At 44.5% G+C, this 15,275-nt stretch overlaps 1 protein-coding gene and 1 long non-coding RNA gene across 4 annotated transcripts in view; both read left to right on the top strand.

Annotated features, from left to right (window-relative positions):
* BCAR3 (breast cancer anti-estrogen resistance 3) overlaps positions 1-15,275 on the top strand; it is a 130,568-nt gene that overhangs the window by 23,471 nt on the left and 91,822 nt on the right. The window contains exon 1 of one of the 3 annotated variants that reach the window (XM_019531089.1): positions 15,096-15,199. The exons of the other annotated variants lie outside the window; for them this stretch is intronic. Within the exon in view, the coding sequence (XP_019386634.1) occupies positions 15,136-15,199 (64 nt within the window). The 5' untranslated portion in view covers positions 15,096-15,135. Of the gene's footprint in view, positions 1-15,095; positions 15,200-15,275 lie in introns of those variants that run through there. 3 annotated transcript variants of the gene reach the window in all.
* LOC109307282 lies at positions 2,473-4,549 on the top strand. Its single transcript, XR_002100222.1, has 2 exons — positions 2,473-4,224; positions 4,353-4,549. It is a non-coding gene; the product is annotated as an uncharacterized LOC109307282 (long non-coding RNA).

Here is a 15,275-nt window from a genome sequence, read left to right on the forward strand (position 1 = left end):
CCCATAATTATATTCTAGACATGAAAAACATATAAACTTATGATTGTTTTCCGTGTCTAGAATGTAATTATTGGAGGGTTGTTTTAAATTCATCCCTCCCTTACTGCTATGGTCCGGCATCAACAGCAGGGAAATAGGCAGCAGGGGAACCAAGTGGCCTGACTCCTACCCCTTGGCACCTGTTCCCCCTGCAACTTGTCCCATGGCTGCCTAACTGCCCTATGCCTGATCCTTGGTGCCTACCTGCCCACACCTCCCCACCCTGCAGTGCTCTCCTGCAACTTACTCCCCACACTGCCCCTCTGCTGCCTGCCACAGTGCCTACACCCCCAGCATGTTGCTCCTTGCCAGTTGTCCCCCTGCCTGCCCTCTAGTGCCTGTGCTCTCTGCCACTTTCCTCCTCTTCCACCTGCCCTCTGTACTTGTGCCCCCTAATACCTGTCTCTCTGTGTGGTGTGTGCACCCCTGGCACCCTGTCCTCCCCCTTGCCTCTCCCTCATGCCTGCCCCTTGCATTTCCTCCCTCCTGCTGCCAGCTCCCCTACCATCTCCTTTTACCTTCTTGTTACAGCAATGGCTCTGGCTATGGTCCCACTCTGGACCAGAGCAGGAAATACAGCACATGCTGGCTCCAGCCCTAGCCCAGCCATGATACAACTGTTGTGGCAGCAGCATCTCTGGCCTCAGCCCAGGCTCTGTGAGCACTGACAGAAGTGAAATTTTATTGCACTATCAGCCACTGAAAGCACTCTACCCTCTACATGAAGGTTCAGATGAAGGCACTCCAAAGCAGAGCACTTTCAGCTTCCAGCACTGTTTTCAGAATGTGGGGGAGGAGAAGGGAATGGAGGGAGCTCGTTCTGGGGGTTGCCAAACCAGTAGTGGAAGGTGGGTGGGTGGATTGGAGCCCCCCACCAGGGCTGGGGGGTAGGGGCAGGGCTAGGGAAGAGAGACTTGTAGCCACTCTAAACTGCAGCTCAATCCCCCAACCCCCAGGACCCAACAGCAAACCTCTGTTGGGTCCAGGAGATCGCTGTAACTCATGACACTCCCTGCAAAGCACCATGAGTTACAACAGGAAGCTGCACTTCTGTCTGTACCTTGACTGGCTAGGCTGGAGCTGGAGGCAGCACATGCTCTGTGCTCCCTGCCCCAGAATGGAGCCAGAGCCAGAGCTGTGACTGGAAGATAAGTGGAAGTAGCAGTGAGGGTGGGGAGGAAATGGTGGTGGGGCAATGGTGGTAGGGAACAAAGGTGTGGGGAGCAGTGGCAGAAGGAGATTTGGTTATGGCTTGGAGCTGGAACCAGGACCAGTGCTCCACTCCCCATCCTGCTTGTACAAGTTTCTCTCACCAATAGCGGGGGTTAGGTTCCAGAAAGTTCCTGTGGTTGGCAAAACCATGGTTGGTAAAACTAAAGGCTTATGGGGAAAATGGTGTTAGGGACTTGAATACTTCACGGTATAGTGTATAAAAATCATTTTTACTTATTTTTAGTACATGGGGTAGTCAACAAGGCATAGGCGTACCCCTAGGGTTACTTAGACAGGTTATAGGGGATACACATCAGCAGGCAAGGACAGAGTGCACCCAGGGTGCTCCAGCACATTTGCCTCTTCCCTGGGGGAGGGGGAGGGAGAAGGAAAGGTGAGGGGTGGGATGTGCCGGCTTGCCCTGCACAGCACACAGCAGCACTTGCCTCCCCCCACCCATCTGAATGGCGGTATTTTGTACCTACCTCCAGTGGCAACCGATTGGCCGGTCAGCAGCCCACAGATGGGGCCCTGGCAGGGCTGGGTGGTGGGGTCTGCTGCCTGCTTCCCTTCCCCACAACCCAGAGCAGCAGGGAGCAGAGAAGCCATGCAGGGATCTCTTCGCCTGCCGCTGCTCACCCCACATTACCCAGGTGATACGCCTCCTGCATGCGGGGCTGCACTGAGGGCAGTGATGCAGGGCTGTGCCCCTCAAACCAGCAGCAGGCACAGGAGGTACATCACCAGGGCAGCGTGGGGTGAGCAGTGGCAGGCAAGGAGATCCCCACGTGGCTTCTCTGCTCCCTGCCATGCTGGGTCATGGGGGAGGGAAGGAGGGCAGAAGGGAGGCCTTTTGTTCCCTGTCATGGTGTATAGGGCAGCTCCCCACCACTGCGCACACCTCCAGCAGGGCTGGGGGCCAGCTCTGGCTGGGGAAGCAGGGGCTGTGTGGCAGCAGGGGAAGGAGAGTTACAGGCAGGGCCAGGGGCTTGGCAAGCTGATGCACGGGCATGGAAAACTGTGGTTACTCAAAACTGTATATCATTGTAGCCAAAATGGTATTCAGAATATTAACTGTGGATACACAAAACCGCGGTTGGCAAAACCATGGTTGGTGAGGGAAACCTGTACTCAAATCTAAGACAAGGGGCTTTTTCCCCCCATGTTGAATGGGGGGAAAAAACTTGTCTTGGAGTTGAGTAAAGGCTTTATTGCCAAAACCAAAACAACTAAACCCTATTTTAAAATGTCTGCAGTTGTACATTTAAAAGGTTTGGCGCACCAGCCTGTACTGCTACTTAAACAGTTTCAGTACCGGTTCAGGGCAATTTACTCCTGGCAGTTGTTATCAGCAATAGCTATGTTGCCTAGTATAGACTGGCCTAACTAATCAGGTAAATATTATAGATAAGCTGATGAGACTTTCTTATTTCTGGTATCTTTTGAATCATCATATCAGATCAGTGCTGTATTTCCTGTTTCCTGCTACCAACAGTGGCCAGTATGAGTTAACTAGAGGAACATGTACTAAACCCTATAGCAAGCAGTACTGAGAACTGCCCACAGAAATTATTTCTTCCTCAACCTCCCAAATCTCTTACCATCTTTCTGACTTAAGGTCTGTCTGTAGGAGATGCTGATTAAAGTAATTTAGTAATTTTCCAGTGAAACACATGTTAATTGGGAGATGCTGACTTGGTGAAGCTGAAAAGTTCCTCAGTAACATCTCGTTTTGATGAACTTATGATGAAACAGAATTTTTGGGAATGTTGGTATGCTGATGTTTATGACTCTTTTAGCCCTACCACACAGACTGCCTTAGGGAATAGGAACCCAGAAGCTGGATTTGATGGCAGATTAAGGACTTCTGCTTTGTTTTATTGAATCTGTTATTCTGGTCACATATCCCTAGTGCTTTGTTCCACTGCCATGCTACATTTTTTGTGTTGTTTTTTCCCCCTGGCTCTGTGTGTGTGTGTGTGTGTGTGTGTGTGTAACAAAAGGCAATGGCATTCTAGGATTTAGTGTGAAACTAATGATTCTAGCCACTTTTCTTGTTTCACCCCATCATTCTTTTGTTTCTACAAGCTACACCCCTTTCTAAGAGCAGTCAGGCAGCATTCAAGAAACCTTGGTGAGCACTGATATTATCATGATGATAAATGTAAACAGGCTACTGCAAGCATCTATAAACTTGTAGACTGGATCAGGCCCTAGTTGTAAGGCATATGTAGACAAAACGATATTTCCCATTTACGTTGATGCAACTACATTTGTGTTTGCACGACCTAGGATTTTCTGTCACTCTAAAGTCCATTTAGCGCCTTAAACTAATACTAGTCGGAGATGCGTTAATTTGCGGTGCTCTCCAGTTACACCGTTCCAGCTGTGGATTTGTTCGTGCAAACAGCCAGAGACTCCAAAGACTTCTAATGAATCCTCTCCACCACGAGGGGGCACTGTGTTCCAGCCTTTAGCCAGTAGATGCTGCTGTGTGTTCTTTTTTACCCTCCTTCACTCTTCACTCCTCACTCCTCCCTTGCAGCACACAGTTTAGGTCGGGATGGGTCCACTCAGACCAATTATTATTTTAAAATGAGGGAGGCCAATAATGCCTTAATTTTCTACCCCCTCTTAATTCATCCACCCCCCTGCCACTTATAGCATATGTCCTCCCCACTGCCCATGTACCCTCCTGTCCTGTCCCCCCATGTAGCCTCCACCTGCAACCCCCGCACCCCACGTCATGTGCTGCCACTGCAGTGGACATAGCTCCCGATGACAGCTGCAACATCACCATAATGGTAAGTTTTTTGCAAGTAGTTTGAAACTTTGGAGTGGGTCATTACATGACTTCCTTCAGTATTGCAAACCTTCTGAACTTCATCACATTCCATTTCAGAACCACAACCAAAAGTCCAGGGGCAGGATGCTGCCTGCCAGACCTGACACGCAAGATAAGGAGCATCCCAGGTGATATTTAGGTAGTATGTCCCACCAGCATTGTGTGTGTGGTTGGAGGGGGTGGAGGGGCAAAAGTCCATTTTTTTGACTGTGCACCAAACCCCCGTCCCCTTCTTCCTTTTTCCCCCTCCTTGCAGAAAACTTTCACGGGCAGAACTCACAGTGGGTGACAACCAGCCCAGTAATGAAAGAAGATAGTGAAGAGGCGAAGAGAGTGAAATAGCTTCAGATTTTTAAATTTTTTTTACATTTTGTATATATTTTATATTGCTAAGTTGTATATAGTTATTGTTAAGCTGCAGCGTTTTTAGTTAAGTGCTTTATTTTTGCTCTATATATGTGTCATGTTTTATTTGGGGTGGGTGGATAGTTGGGTTGTTTTTCAGAGACCGTGTCGCCTCAGCATGAGGATGCTGTGCTTGCTGGGGGGGGAGTGTTATGGAGTTTTGGCATTACTGGAAAGAGTTGCGAAGAGTTGCAGGGTGGACTGTTATTGGAGGGAGGGAGGTTGAATGATTGTTAACTGCTAGCTAGGATATGGTGCATCCAGCATTTCTTGTAAGGAAAAAAAGACTAAACAACCCTACCCACCCCCAGCAGCAAGCAAGCAATCTGCAAAACTTCTCCATGCATGAACCTCCCAGGGCCTTTAGCCTTTAGCAAGTCTTTAAAGACTTCAGTAAGTCTTTAAGGCATTATAATTCATGTCATATGCATAGTTATATGTTATAATGTTATAATTCATTTCATATGCAAGGTCACCGAGGGGGCTGGGGGGGTTAACACCTGCTGCCACAGCTCCAAAGCAGCTTCTTTTGTTTTCTGAGTCTTTTCTTTCAACAGACCTGCATTAGACAGTCACAGACACTGCCTCACATCTTCAAGTGGTTTGACAGAAACTGAGGCAACTGACCATCCCTCAGTTAGGATGACTGTACTATTTTATGGCTTATGGCCTTGATATATATTTAGTAAACTAAATGCATCCAGTGTAGCTGACAGAGCATAAATAAGCATACGATCAACTACCAGCCCCAGCAGTTCTCAAGAAGGCAAATTATATTGAAACCTTCTATTTGTAAAGCTCTGACAGTCTAGATGCAGAATTCTTCCTAGTCTAATGATATCTCTAGTTGAACATTATCTAGCCAAAAGTTTTCCATTTAATCTGAAAATGGAACAAAACTGATAGGAAAAGGAAGTTATGACTCGCACTAGAATAATTATAGCATAGGTTGTAATGCCCAGCTACTAGCCCTATTATTTAGTACCCAGTTATGTTGCTAGGGAAATCTATACTATTTTTTAGCTCTTATTCATAAAAACATGACAATTCAAGCTAAAATCATATGATAAAATTACAGTTTCTGGAAATTCGCAGGACATTTAAAATTAGTCATTTCCTAAAACAGATTTGACTCTGTGATCTAATCGTGCACATTGCTGTTAAACAGGGAAAATTGGTCCATCTATGGCAGCAAGAAATGTTCTTCCCCACAATAAAGAAGGTATTAATTTGTACTTCTTCAGCACCTTCCACCAGATAATCTGATAAATAAACAAAGCCTCAAACCCTCTGTCCCATGAATTAGGAGATATTGATAAGAATTTTGAAGCAAAGGATGATTGATTGACTTTATGTATAGTCTTACAAAGAGCATATACCAGAGTCAAGGTATAATCCAGGTCTCCTGACTCCTAGTCCTGTATCCTTACCAGAATCCCATTTTTTCTTGCATGGTGGAAGTGAGAGAGATTATCAGAGCTTTGTAAAATATACACAAAGCCTCCAAACCATATAAAATTCACCTACTTTATTGTTTCATCATTATCTCAAAAGATAGCTTTGGTTTTGTGAAAAGATCGGTAAGCCTTTTAAGTTAGTTTGTAGCATGGGTCTGGACCTTGTTTTAAGAAACTCTGGTCTGCATTATGGTTTTGTACTGACATGAAGTAATTCCCACGGTTCATGACTATTTTCTGTGAGCATTAGTGTTTTGCAGAGAACCCACACAACCCAAAATAGTAGAAAATATTGCAATGACACCTGGGAACCCAATGCTACTAGGGTTTACGCAGCTACTCGGTAGTCTGGAAGAAAAATATACTGTAGTCTAAATGTTAGTATTTCATTCTTTAGTAGTATATCAGAAGCCAGTATACTTGCCCTATGTTTATCCATGAAGGTTTTTTCTTGATAGTGCTGTTCTCTTACAGTCTGGATCTTAGTGATGTAAATACATTTAGCTCTCCTGGAGCCAAATGGAACTATGGCAATTTATACCAGGTGGACTTGAAACACAAACCACAGCATTGGAAGACCTGACCAGGCCATCCTGAGCATACACTGCCCACCTGCATTTACATATATGCTGCAAAAGTAGAAATATACCATGAAGACTGCTTGGGGCAACCTTGAGCAGCTTCACTGGCATATTTCCCAGTGTGAAACATTCACCCAGGCATAGGGGTGTGAGACACACTCAGGAATGGTGCAGTTGCAGCATATTGCCACTGCCACAGTATAGGCGTGTCCTTAGGCAGACAAGGTTCTTTGGATAAATGTGGTATCTTTTATTAGACCAGCTAAATAGTTGGGAAAATGTTCTTTGCAAATTTTTGGGCACTGTCACAGGGCACTTAGGTGCCTGCTCCTAGAAGAGCAGTAACTGCCTGGAGAGAGTCCAAAGAGCCAGACAGGAGCCCAAGTGCAGGTTGCCATGGCAGCTAGCTAATGAGGAAATTAGCCTGCACCTGCACTGGTCAGCTGGCTGGAAGGGGCAGGGCCCTGGGCCCATATAAACCCCAGGGAGGGGACTAGGAATTTGTTCTTTGCTGGTGGCCAAGGGAGAAGGATCTGCCTTTGAGCAAGTGAAGGCAAGATGCCTGACTAAGTTCTGTTCTGGGTAATGTGAAGGGGATGAGCATATCTTATGTAGCTTGTATTATGTTTGAGCCTAGGGGCTTATGTTTTCTTTGCTGTTTTATAAGATCAGTGGTTTGGGTGAGGCTATTTGGAGAAGGAGGAGGCCTCATTGGGGGCCCACTGCAGTGTGGGGACCCTGGCACCAGAGAGCGTGTGGCATTTGGGGGCACAGACCCTGGCACCAGAGAGCGTTTTGGGCTGTGGAGAGCCCAGTGCCGATGAGGGGCACAGAGACTGGGCTGTGGAGATCCCAGCGCTGATGAGGGGCTGAATTTATAATGAGGCCTAAGCAAGACAATGCCAGTACCATCTGGAAGGCTTGGGGTGTGGTAAAGGGGTGTTTGGAGCCCATAAGGCTAGGGTGCCCCTGAAACGCATATTGTGAAACAGGACTTGCAAGGGGCCCAGGAACCCATGGGGGGGGGTAGAGAGTCCATCAAACCGTGTCCCCGAGGACTTAAAGACAGCCTCCCTATTTTCATATTTCCATCAAATATGTGGTGGGCAAGAACTGAGGGTGCCCAGTGGACCAAATTGACATGGCTGAGTGGCCTTAAGACAACATGGCCACCCTTGAGGACCCTGTCCTGTGATGAGCACAAATACCCTTCTTTAGGCATAGGGAGAGTCTGCTGCTCTCCTGGATGGAATAGAAGCCAACATGCAAGAATCATGTCCTTGGGTATTTAACATGCAACTGAAGTGGTCTGTAGCAAAAGTCCAGAAGGGCACTTCAAGCTATTGATCCCAATTCTAAATCAGCTGCAGATAGGTGCCTAAATCTGGGGGACAGAGAGAATTTCATATCCCTCTATCTTCAGGATTTCCTGTCAGTTAGCTTAGCCATATCCCTGCTCTGCTTGTTGGCTGTTGTGAATCCTATTCCTAAGCACCTAATTCTTCTCAGTACTATATAGGGAACTTGGGGTGCTTCATCAGTTTTTAATGTTCCACCATAGGAGCTTGGTACCTAAAAGTTAGGCATGGCAGCAGTGATCTTGGCCTGCCCACACATCATCATTCCTTTGGGTCTCTGGTACAAAATGTTCTGGCTTTATAAGATAACCAGAATATATTTTGAGGAATGCTAGTGAATGTTTTGATAGGAGTCATTGTGTATGTATCTATGAGATTACTTTCTTTTTATAAGCTTTAAATGTGACCCAAGATGGTGGGGTTTTTTTAAATACTTCATTGGGTTTCTGTAGGCACATCTACACAAGTATTAATGCGTCTTTTCAGTGCACATTAAATTTAGTACCTCCAATATCGGGTACTAAATTAATGCACATTAAGCTGCACTACTAGTCTACTGCGCATTAGGCATCACTTAAAAACATGCAAGTCCACTATTTTACTGTGCATTAGAGTAATGTGACAGGCTTTTTTACGACACTTTTACTGTACAGTAAAGTCTACTGCATATTAAACCACACATGAAGTACACACAGGGCAGGTCTACATGTCCATTCCTCCCCTCGCACACTACTTCCCCACTCTACCCTGGAAATGTCAGAAATTGCAAGTCTGGTCTTCCTTGGTTTTCCTGACTCTGGATTTCTCCAGTCAGTTGTACTATGAACACCTGTCTTAATTGGAGAGCTAGGTACACTGATTGTTTAACAAAGGCTTCATTTTTTTTTCTAAATGTTACTTGGGTGTGTTTGTGTGTTTACAATTGCAAACAGAGTTTAATGCTGTTTGACTAAATATCTCTTCCTCTCTCAGTAACTCAGCTTCCACATCTTGGACTTCATGTTCATTAGTTCTCCAGTTTCCATAAAATCTTCCAGTTTGGACACAGCTTGAATTTCTAATGTCCCAAAATGAATGGGAAAAGGACATTTAAAAATATAGGCCTTCTTTAGCATGACCCTGAGAACCACAGGGGCTCACAAGCCCTTTATTTGCCTTGTGCATGTCGCCTTTTAAAAGTAATTTTGCTTATGTTGTTTCACTTGCAAGGATCTTGTAATCTGGTAGTTGTGGTTTGTATCAACAGGTAAAAAATCCAGTCCTGGCTCTAACGCCAGACTTTTGTTCTTTGTTAGGATTTGAAAGGGTTTCCTCCTCTGAGCCTGATTTATTTATTTATTTTATTTTTAAGGGGGGGGGAGGGTGATGTCAATGTCTTTAAAAAAGATAACAATGTGAAGGTGATGGGATCAGTACAGAAAAGTCTATCAGTGAGATTTACACATCAAACCTAAGACTTGTCCCTAGTATATTTCTCATAAGAAAAGAAATTTCAATATGATTTGAGAAGCTGTTCTTTTATGTATATATAAAACCTCCCCTGCCTGTCTCATTCTTGTATTTACATTGTCTCATGAGCCACATGGCAATAACAGCAGGGATCATACCTTGAAACTCTCACAACTTGAGGCAAGTAGCTATGCAAACAGAAGTGAGGATGCTGTAGAAAAATGATAAACATAATGGGGTTGAAGACCTGCCTCAGAAGACTGCAAAATACCAAGCACAAATGCCTGTACTTTGGATTCTGGTTTTATCTAAGCTCTTCCAAGGAGAGAGCTACCCACAATTTATTTAGAGCCATGGGAAATCTTGCCAAATGCTATGCTTCGAAAACACCAAGATCCAAGCATCTAAAAAAAACCCCTGAGCTTGGAAACAGCAATGCATGTCACATTCAAAATAGGGTCAGTGTTGTTTTAAGGTGGTAATAGTTGTGGTGGGGGGTTGTTTATCCTCCTCTCTATATATTTTAAGAAGAATAGATTCCCTGCCAATCCTACAGTCACAGTCATGCCTTGTATACACACACAAATTATTTCACTAACAATTTTTAAACCAAACACGGTTAAGCTCCTGAATTCCCATTGTCTTTTTCCATTTTACATTCTTCTCTTTTATGGCTCTTTGCCCTGTGTCTGGCTCTCTCGCTGATAACATTCTTCTTATTCTGAGGTTGGACCCACAGTCCAGGGAAGTAAATAAGAGTATTTAGTGCTGTGGATCAAGTACTACATCTCTCTAGTTTCCTATTCTGTTTTGGTTCCTCTCCACCTATTATTTCACTGAAGACACAGATGGAAGTGACAATTGTAATCTGATCTGGCCCCTAAAAGTGCTCTACAGCCATGACAAACACAAGTGCAAGAGCACTTTTAAAGGGCCTCATCCCACACCAGACGGAACCCTGAATGCAAGACAGTTCTGATGAAGACGCTCCAAAATGGAGCACCTCTATTAATGTCTGTCTGTGCGAGCAGGGCTCGGCTGACCTAGCTCAGCCTTGGGCTGGGCTCTTGTCTTTGGGATGGAAGGGAGCAGGGGGAGTTTGGTTTGAGGTTTTTTCAGTGCTGGCAGATGGGATGGGTGGATTGAATGCTTCCTCCCCCCCCATATCCAATCCACCTGCCCTACCCTCTATCCCTGGCCAAAAAGCTCAGACTAAACTCCCTCCTCTCCCTTCCCTCCCAACTCCCATTCTGAAGCCAGAGCCAGGGTTGGGAGCGCTAGTTTAGAGATGGAGAGGTGCTGCAGACTTGCAGCCACTCCAAATTGCAGCTGACTCCCCCAGTCCCTGGGATCCAAAAGTGAATGTCTGTTGGGTCTGGGGTATCACTGCAATTCATAGTGCTTCCTGTGAAACACTGAGTTACAGCAGGAAGCTGTACTTCCATCTGCACCTGAAATCTTTCCATTATATCCCTGCTGCCCTTTATTAACAATTTTCTTGTATAACCCATTCTGAATTTTATAATACCTCTTTCCCCTGCCTGCCTTCTGTTTTTTATTCACTACCTTATTCTCTTTTCTTTTTTTGTACCTTAGCCCCTTGCTCAGATCCACCTCTATATTTCATTTACTCTTCCTACACTTCCTCTCCCCCCCCCTTGCTGGGACTCTGATATCTTTCTTGCCTTCCTACATTCCATATATACATGAACCTGACCCATCATCCCTTGCCAAAAAGACCTACAATGTGCTATTCTGACTTGTAAATATCTAAGCCTGGAAGTGGGGTCTGCTCTAAAAATGGGCTGTTCTGTCCTGAGGTGTAATTACTGAGAGAATTTGGTGTCTTTAGGATTTTTAAGATGTGGTATTTGTAATGTATAGTAAAAAAGAAAGATACGGTTCTCAGACCAAACTTGTTCAAGATTTACATAGTTAGAACCTTCAGTAACTAGTTTAGAGCACCAGCTTAAAGATGATCCTGGGGCATGATATATAAATCCAATGCTGGACTGATAAACTAATTCACCAGGAAGCTGTCTAGGTCCAGATCTTGTGTTCCATCTTTCATTTCTTTTTTTATAAAGGGAGCCGTATGTACAGTGAATAGCACCAAAATGGCAATTCCTTTCTTTTGATTTTTTTGAGCCCTTCACCCGGTTTTAGTAGAAGTCTGATATGACTCCCTGGCAACAAAACCTCAGGGTTGCATTTACTGTAAACTTATGCATTATATTCACAGAATATATGGCAGAGATGCGTATGTTTTCCGATCCAGACCAGACCATGGACTACAACAGATCCACTTGGATTACATCCTGTGGGATTAAATGTGATCACTGACTGTGCAGGTTCAGTGAGAAAATGAAAGGAAAACCATAATGATTTTAAAATCCCACTTTTGTTAATAAGTTACACCTATCAAAGTTAGAGAGAAAATGCCTTTGTTTTTTTCTTGTATATTCATTTTGCACTTGATAGCCCTTCATGTACAATCAGTGTTCCGTTGTGTTTGTGTAGGGTTGTTTACACAACAAAAATTATTTTAAACTGGAAAATGTAACTGCAAATCTATAACAATTGGCAGTGGGAAGAAGGGATAAATACACTACCTGAGGCTATATTCAACTCAATTTTTTAAATAAAATAAAAATTAATGCAACTTCCGCAGTTAAAGAAGCTTTGCTTCTCAGCCTGTCTAAGCAAAAGTTTGTTTAATTGTTGATCTCTAGGGTTATTTTAGGATTGTATCATGAAAGGAAATAAAACTACAATGTTAAAATAACCACAGCAGCTTGAGACTCATGGCGGGGGCGGGGAAACCCTCACAAATTAGAGTTGACTATTAGAATGCTAAAAAGTACAAACTGCACTAAGGTTCTGAAGGCAATTCTTTATATTTAGGCGCTGTTCTGCAACATGGGCACCCTATCTGATCTTAATCCTCCTGCCTCCACTCAACACCCTATCTTCCCTTTTCCCCAGTTTTTCTAAGGCCTGTTGAGTCCCCTCCCATTACAACTACTCCTGATTCTCTTCCCAGATATATAGGAATTTCCCTCTCCCCCACCCTCAGTGAGTTAGTTGCCTTTCTGGATTTTTTTTTTTCTACAGGTCCCAGACTTTTCTGCTACAGGGTTTTCAGTCTCAGCCTCTCTCTTAATCCCTATCCCTGAAAACATTTGTTCTCACAAAGGTCTTAATGGGCTAATTAACAGGTTACCCAGGCTCCATCTGTGGTCCACTTTGGCCATGTTCTCATGTGTGCTTGACTGCAAAGTAGACTAATTAGCTGCAAAGTGAAGTGTCACTGTCTACATGTGCAATGGTCTTAGGCCACTGTAAACTAATTAACACTGCAGTTAAATAGTATTGTCAGGGCCAGTGATATTTTACACTGGGGTAATTTACTGCAATTAAATGCATGTGTAGATGCTGACAGTGGGCATAAATTGCACTTAGCCAACTGGAAACCAGACTCCTGCCTGCTGCCTAGCCACACAGCTCTGCACTTTTAGCACCCTCATGCTCCAGCCACCTGGGAGCTTTTGTGCCCCCTGCCAGCCCAGGCCTGCTCTACCCCAGCTCAAATTGCTGCTGTCCTGGATGCATGTGTAGATGCTGCACCTGGGAGTATCTTAATCCAGCTCAAACCAGTCTAGAATTCATTACTTTGCATTTTTTGCACATGTAGATACACCCTTTGGGTACAAGAGTTTTTTTTTTTTTCCTCCTAACTTTACAAGCTTTTTTTCTCTTGTATGTAGAAGAGTTAAGTATAGCATTTTAATGCAGTTTCTAATAGGAAAGAGTGTAGTTGAGTAATGGTAAAGGGCAATATGATATGGAGATCCATTTCTGACCTCCTGCTGAATTCACCAGTTTGGTTTTGTGCAACAGGGCACAGAAGACTCAATAAGTTAAATTAAACAACTTCTTTGCTAGATTTAAAGACCAGCCATAAGAACAGTGGGAGAGAATGTACAGGTGAATAAACTGATAACTAGACCTCAGTAGATTAGGGGGTTGGTAGTCAAATAGGTCTGCTTAGGGATTTTGGTAAAATAGATTAATGTTCTTCTAGACCTTTGTTTTAAAACCAATTAAAATGAAAGAGAATCCAATACCATTATGGGGAAAGCTTATGAAGCAGTTATGGGAAAGCTCCTTACATTGCATCTGAGAATAAAGAACATAGAAAACATATTATATATTGTTCTTATGGTTAAATAAATAACACGCTTTTTTGTAAGAGAGCTGTTTTTGGTCACTGTAATCCATTTCTTACAAGTTCCCAAAGGGAAGACCTTCAGATACCAAATCTAGTCAGACTTGCTGTGTAAAGTCAGTCAGTACTCATGCCTATACACATGCAGAGAGCCTGCTCCAATGCACTGTAGTTGCAATGCATTAGAGAAGACTTGATTAATTGAGTTTGCTGGAGTGTGGTAATTACCATGTTCTAGCAGACTCCAGCATTGCATGCATCAGCATCCCCATACTGAAAAATGGTGGTGGGGGTGCTTTAAAGCTTGTTCCAGGAGCTTTAGTTAAAGCACCCTGCCATCATTTTTCAGCATGGGGATGCTGATACATGTAACACTTCAGGCACTTTAATTAAAGAGTCTCTTGGACTTGCTCTAATTAAGTACCTCCCCCCATCACATCTCTAAATGCCCCAAGATTGTAGCCTAGGCCCAGTGTAAGAGTATGAGAGTCCCATGATACATCCCAGAAGCGGTAGAACCAGGGTCCCTGACAAGGGTGGCTCCAGGAGGGGTACCATCACCACCCTGTTTGATTCCTGCTCCATCCAAACTTTAAAACCAGCTGCCTGGGAGGGATGCTCACATTTCTATTCAGGCAGTTCTGAGAGAGTTAATTGACCTCATGAATTAACTGACTTTGAGGTGACTCATTGTCACCTTCCCAATTCCTGTTAATTTCTCTCTCTAATCCACAGGTGTTAACCAATCTCTTTCCTTTTCAACAGTCTTGACCTCTACTGTTCAAAACCTATCCTTTCTTCTGTGATACTGCTGTTAGACATTTCTGGTAACGAGGCTCTTCTATTTCACAACCCTGTAGGCTGCTTTTAGTTCTAGCTAACAATCTTAACTTGGGTGTAGTAATACTAACTCGGGTATAGAAATGACTGACGATGAAGTATTGGAAGCCTAGATTTTGTTTTATGAATCTGAACATTTAACTATTATACAGGACTAATGAGACCACACATTTTGTTGTGTTGTGTGTTTGTTTGTTTTTTTTAACTTTATATAAAATCTGGCAATTTAGTGCACGTTATAATAGTTATATTTGTTTTTGCTTTGATCTTAAACTATCATTCAAGCCCCTTTCATGTATTAGTAAAACTTTTTAGGTTTTCCTTTAACTGAAGAAAAATGCACGTAGTGTTGCATTGTACGGGAGGATGTACCACACCATTTGCACCCGCACCCCTTTCCAAAAATCTTAGATCCAGCCATGCGCCTGGCATCTAAAACATGCGGTTATAGGCCTCCGTGATTCAGCTGAGCAAGCTAGGAGTCCTAATAAGTCATAATCCAGGACTTCAGGCTCAGAAGCAAACTCCTCAACATTTTGTGCCAACAAGTCAAGGCCCTGGGCTGGGGGGGTTGCCCAGGACGTTGCACCGGGGGGGAGGAGGCGGGACGCGGAGTAGGGAAGGGGACATGCGGGAGGCTACAGCGACGCGGGCGCTGAGCGCAGGGCGAGGCTCAGTCCCGGCGGAGGGTGCGACGCGCAGGGGAGCGGGCTGGGGGAAGATGAGCGCCGGGGACGCGAGTTCACTGCTCGCTTCATCCGCTTCTTCATCTTGGTCCCTGGCAGGTAGCCGGGCTCCGCTCTGGGCGGGGGCGGGACAGCGCCTGTGAACGGCTCGCGCGGGGGCGGGGCCGGGAGGAGG

Source organism: Crocodylus porosus, unplaced genomic scaffold (genome assembly GCF_001723895.1).
Source record: "Crocodylus porosus isolate Cpor-Errol unplaced genomic scaffold, CroPor_comp1, whole genome shotgun sequence".
Lineage (NCBI taxonomy): Eukaryota > Metazoa > Chordata > Crocodylia > Crocodylidae > Crocodylus > Crocodylus porosus.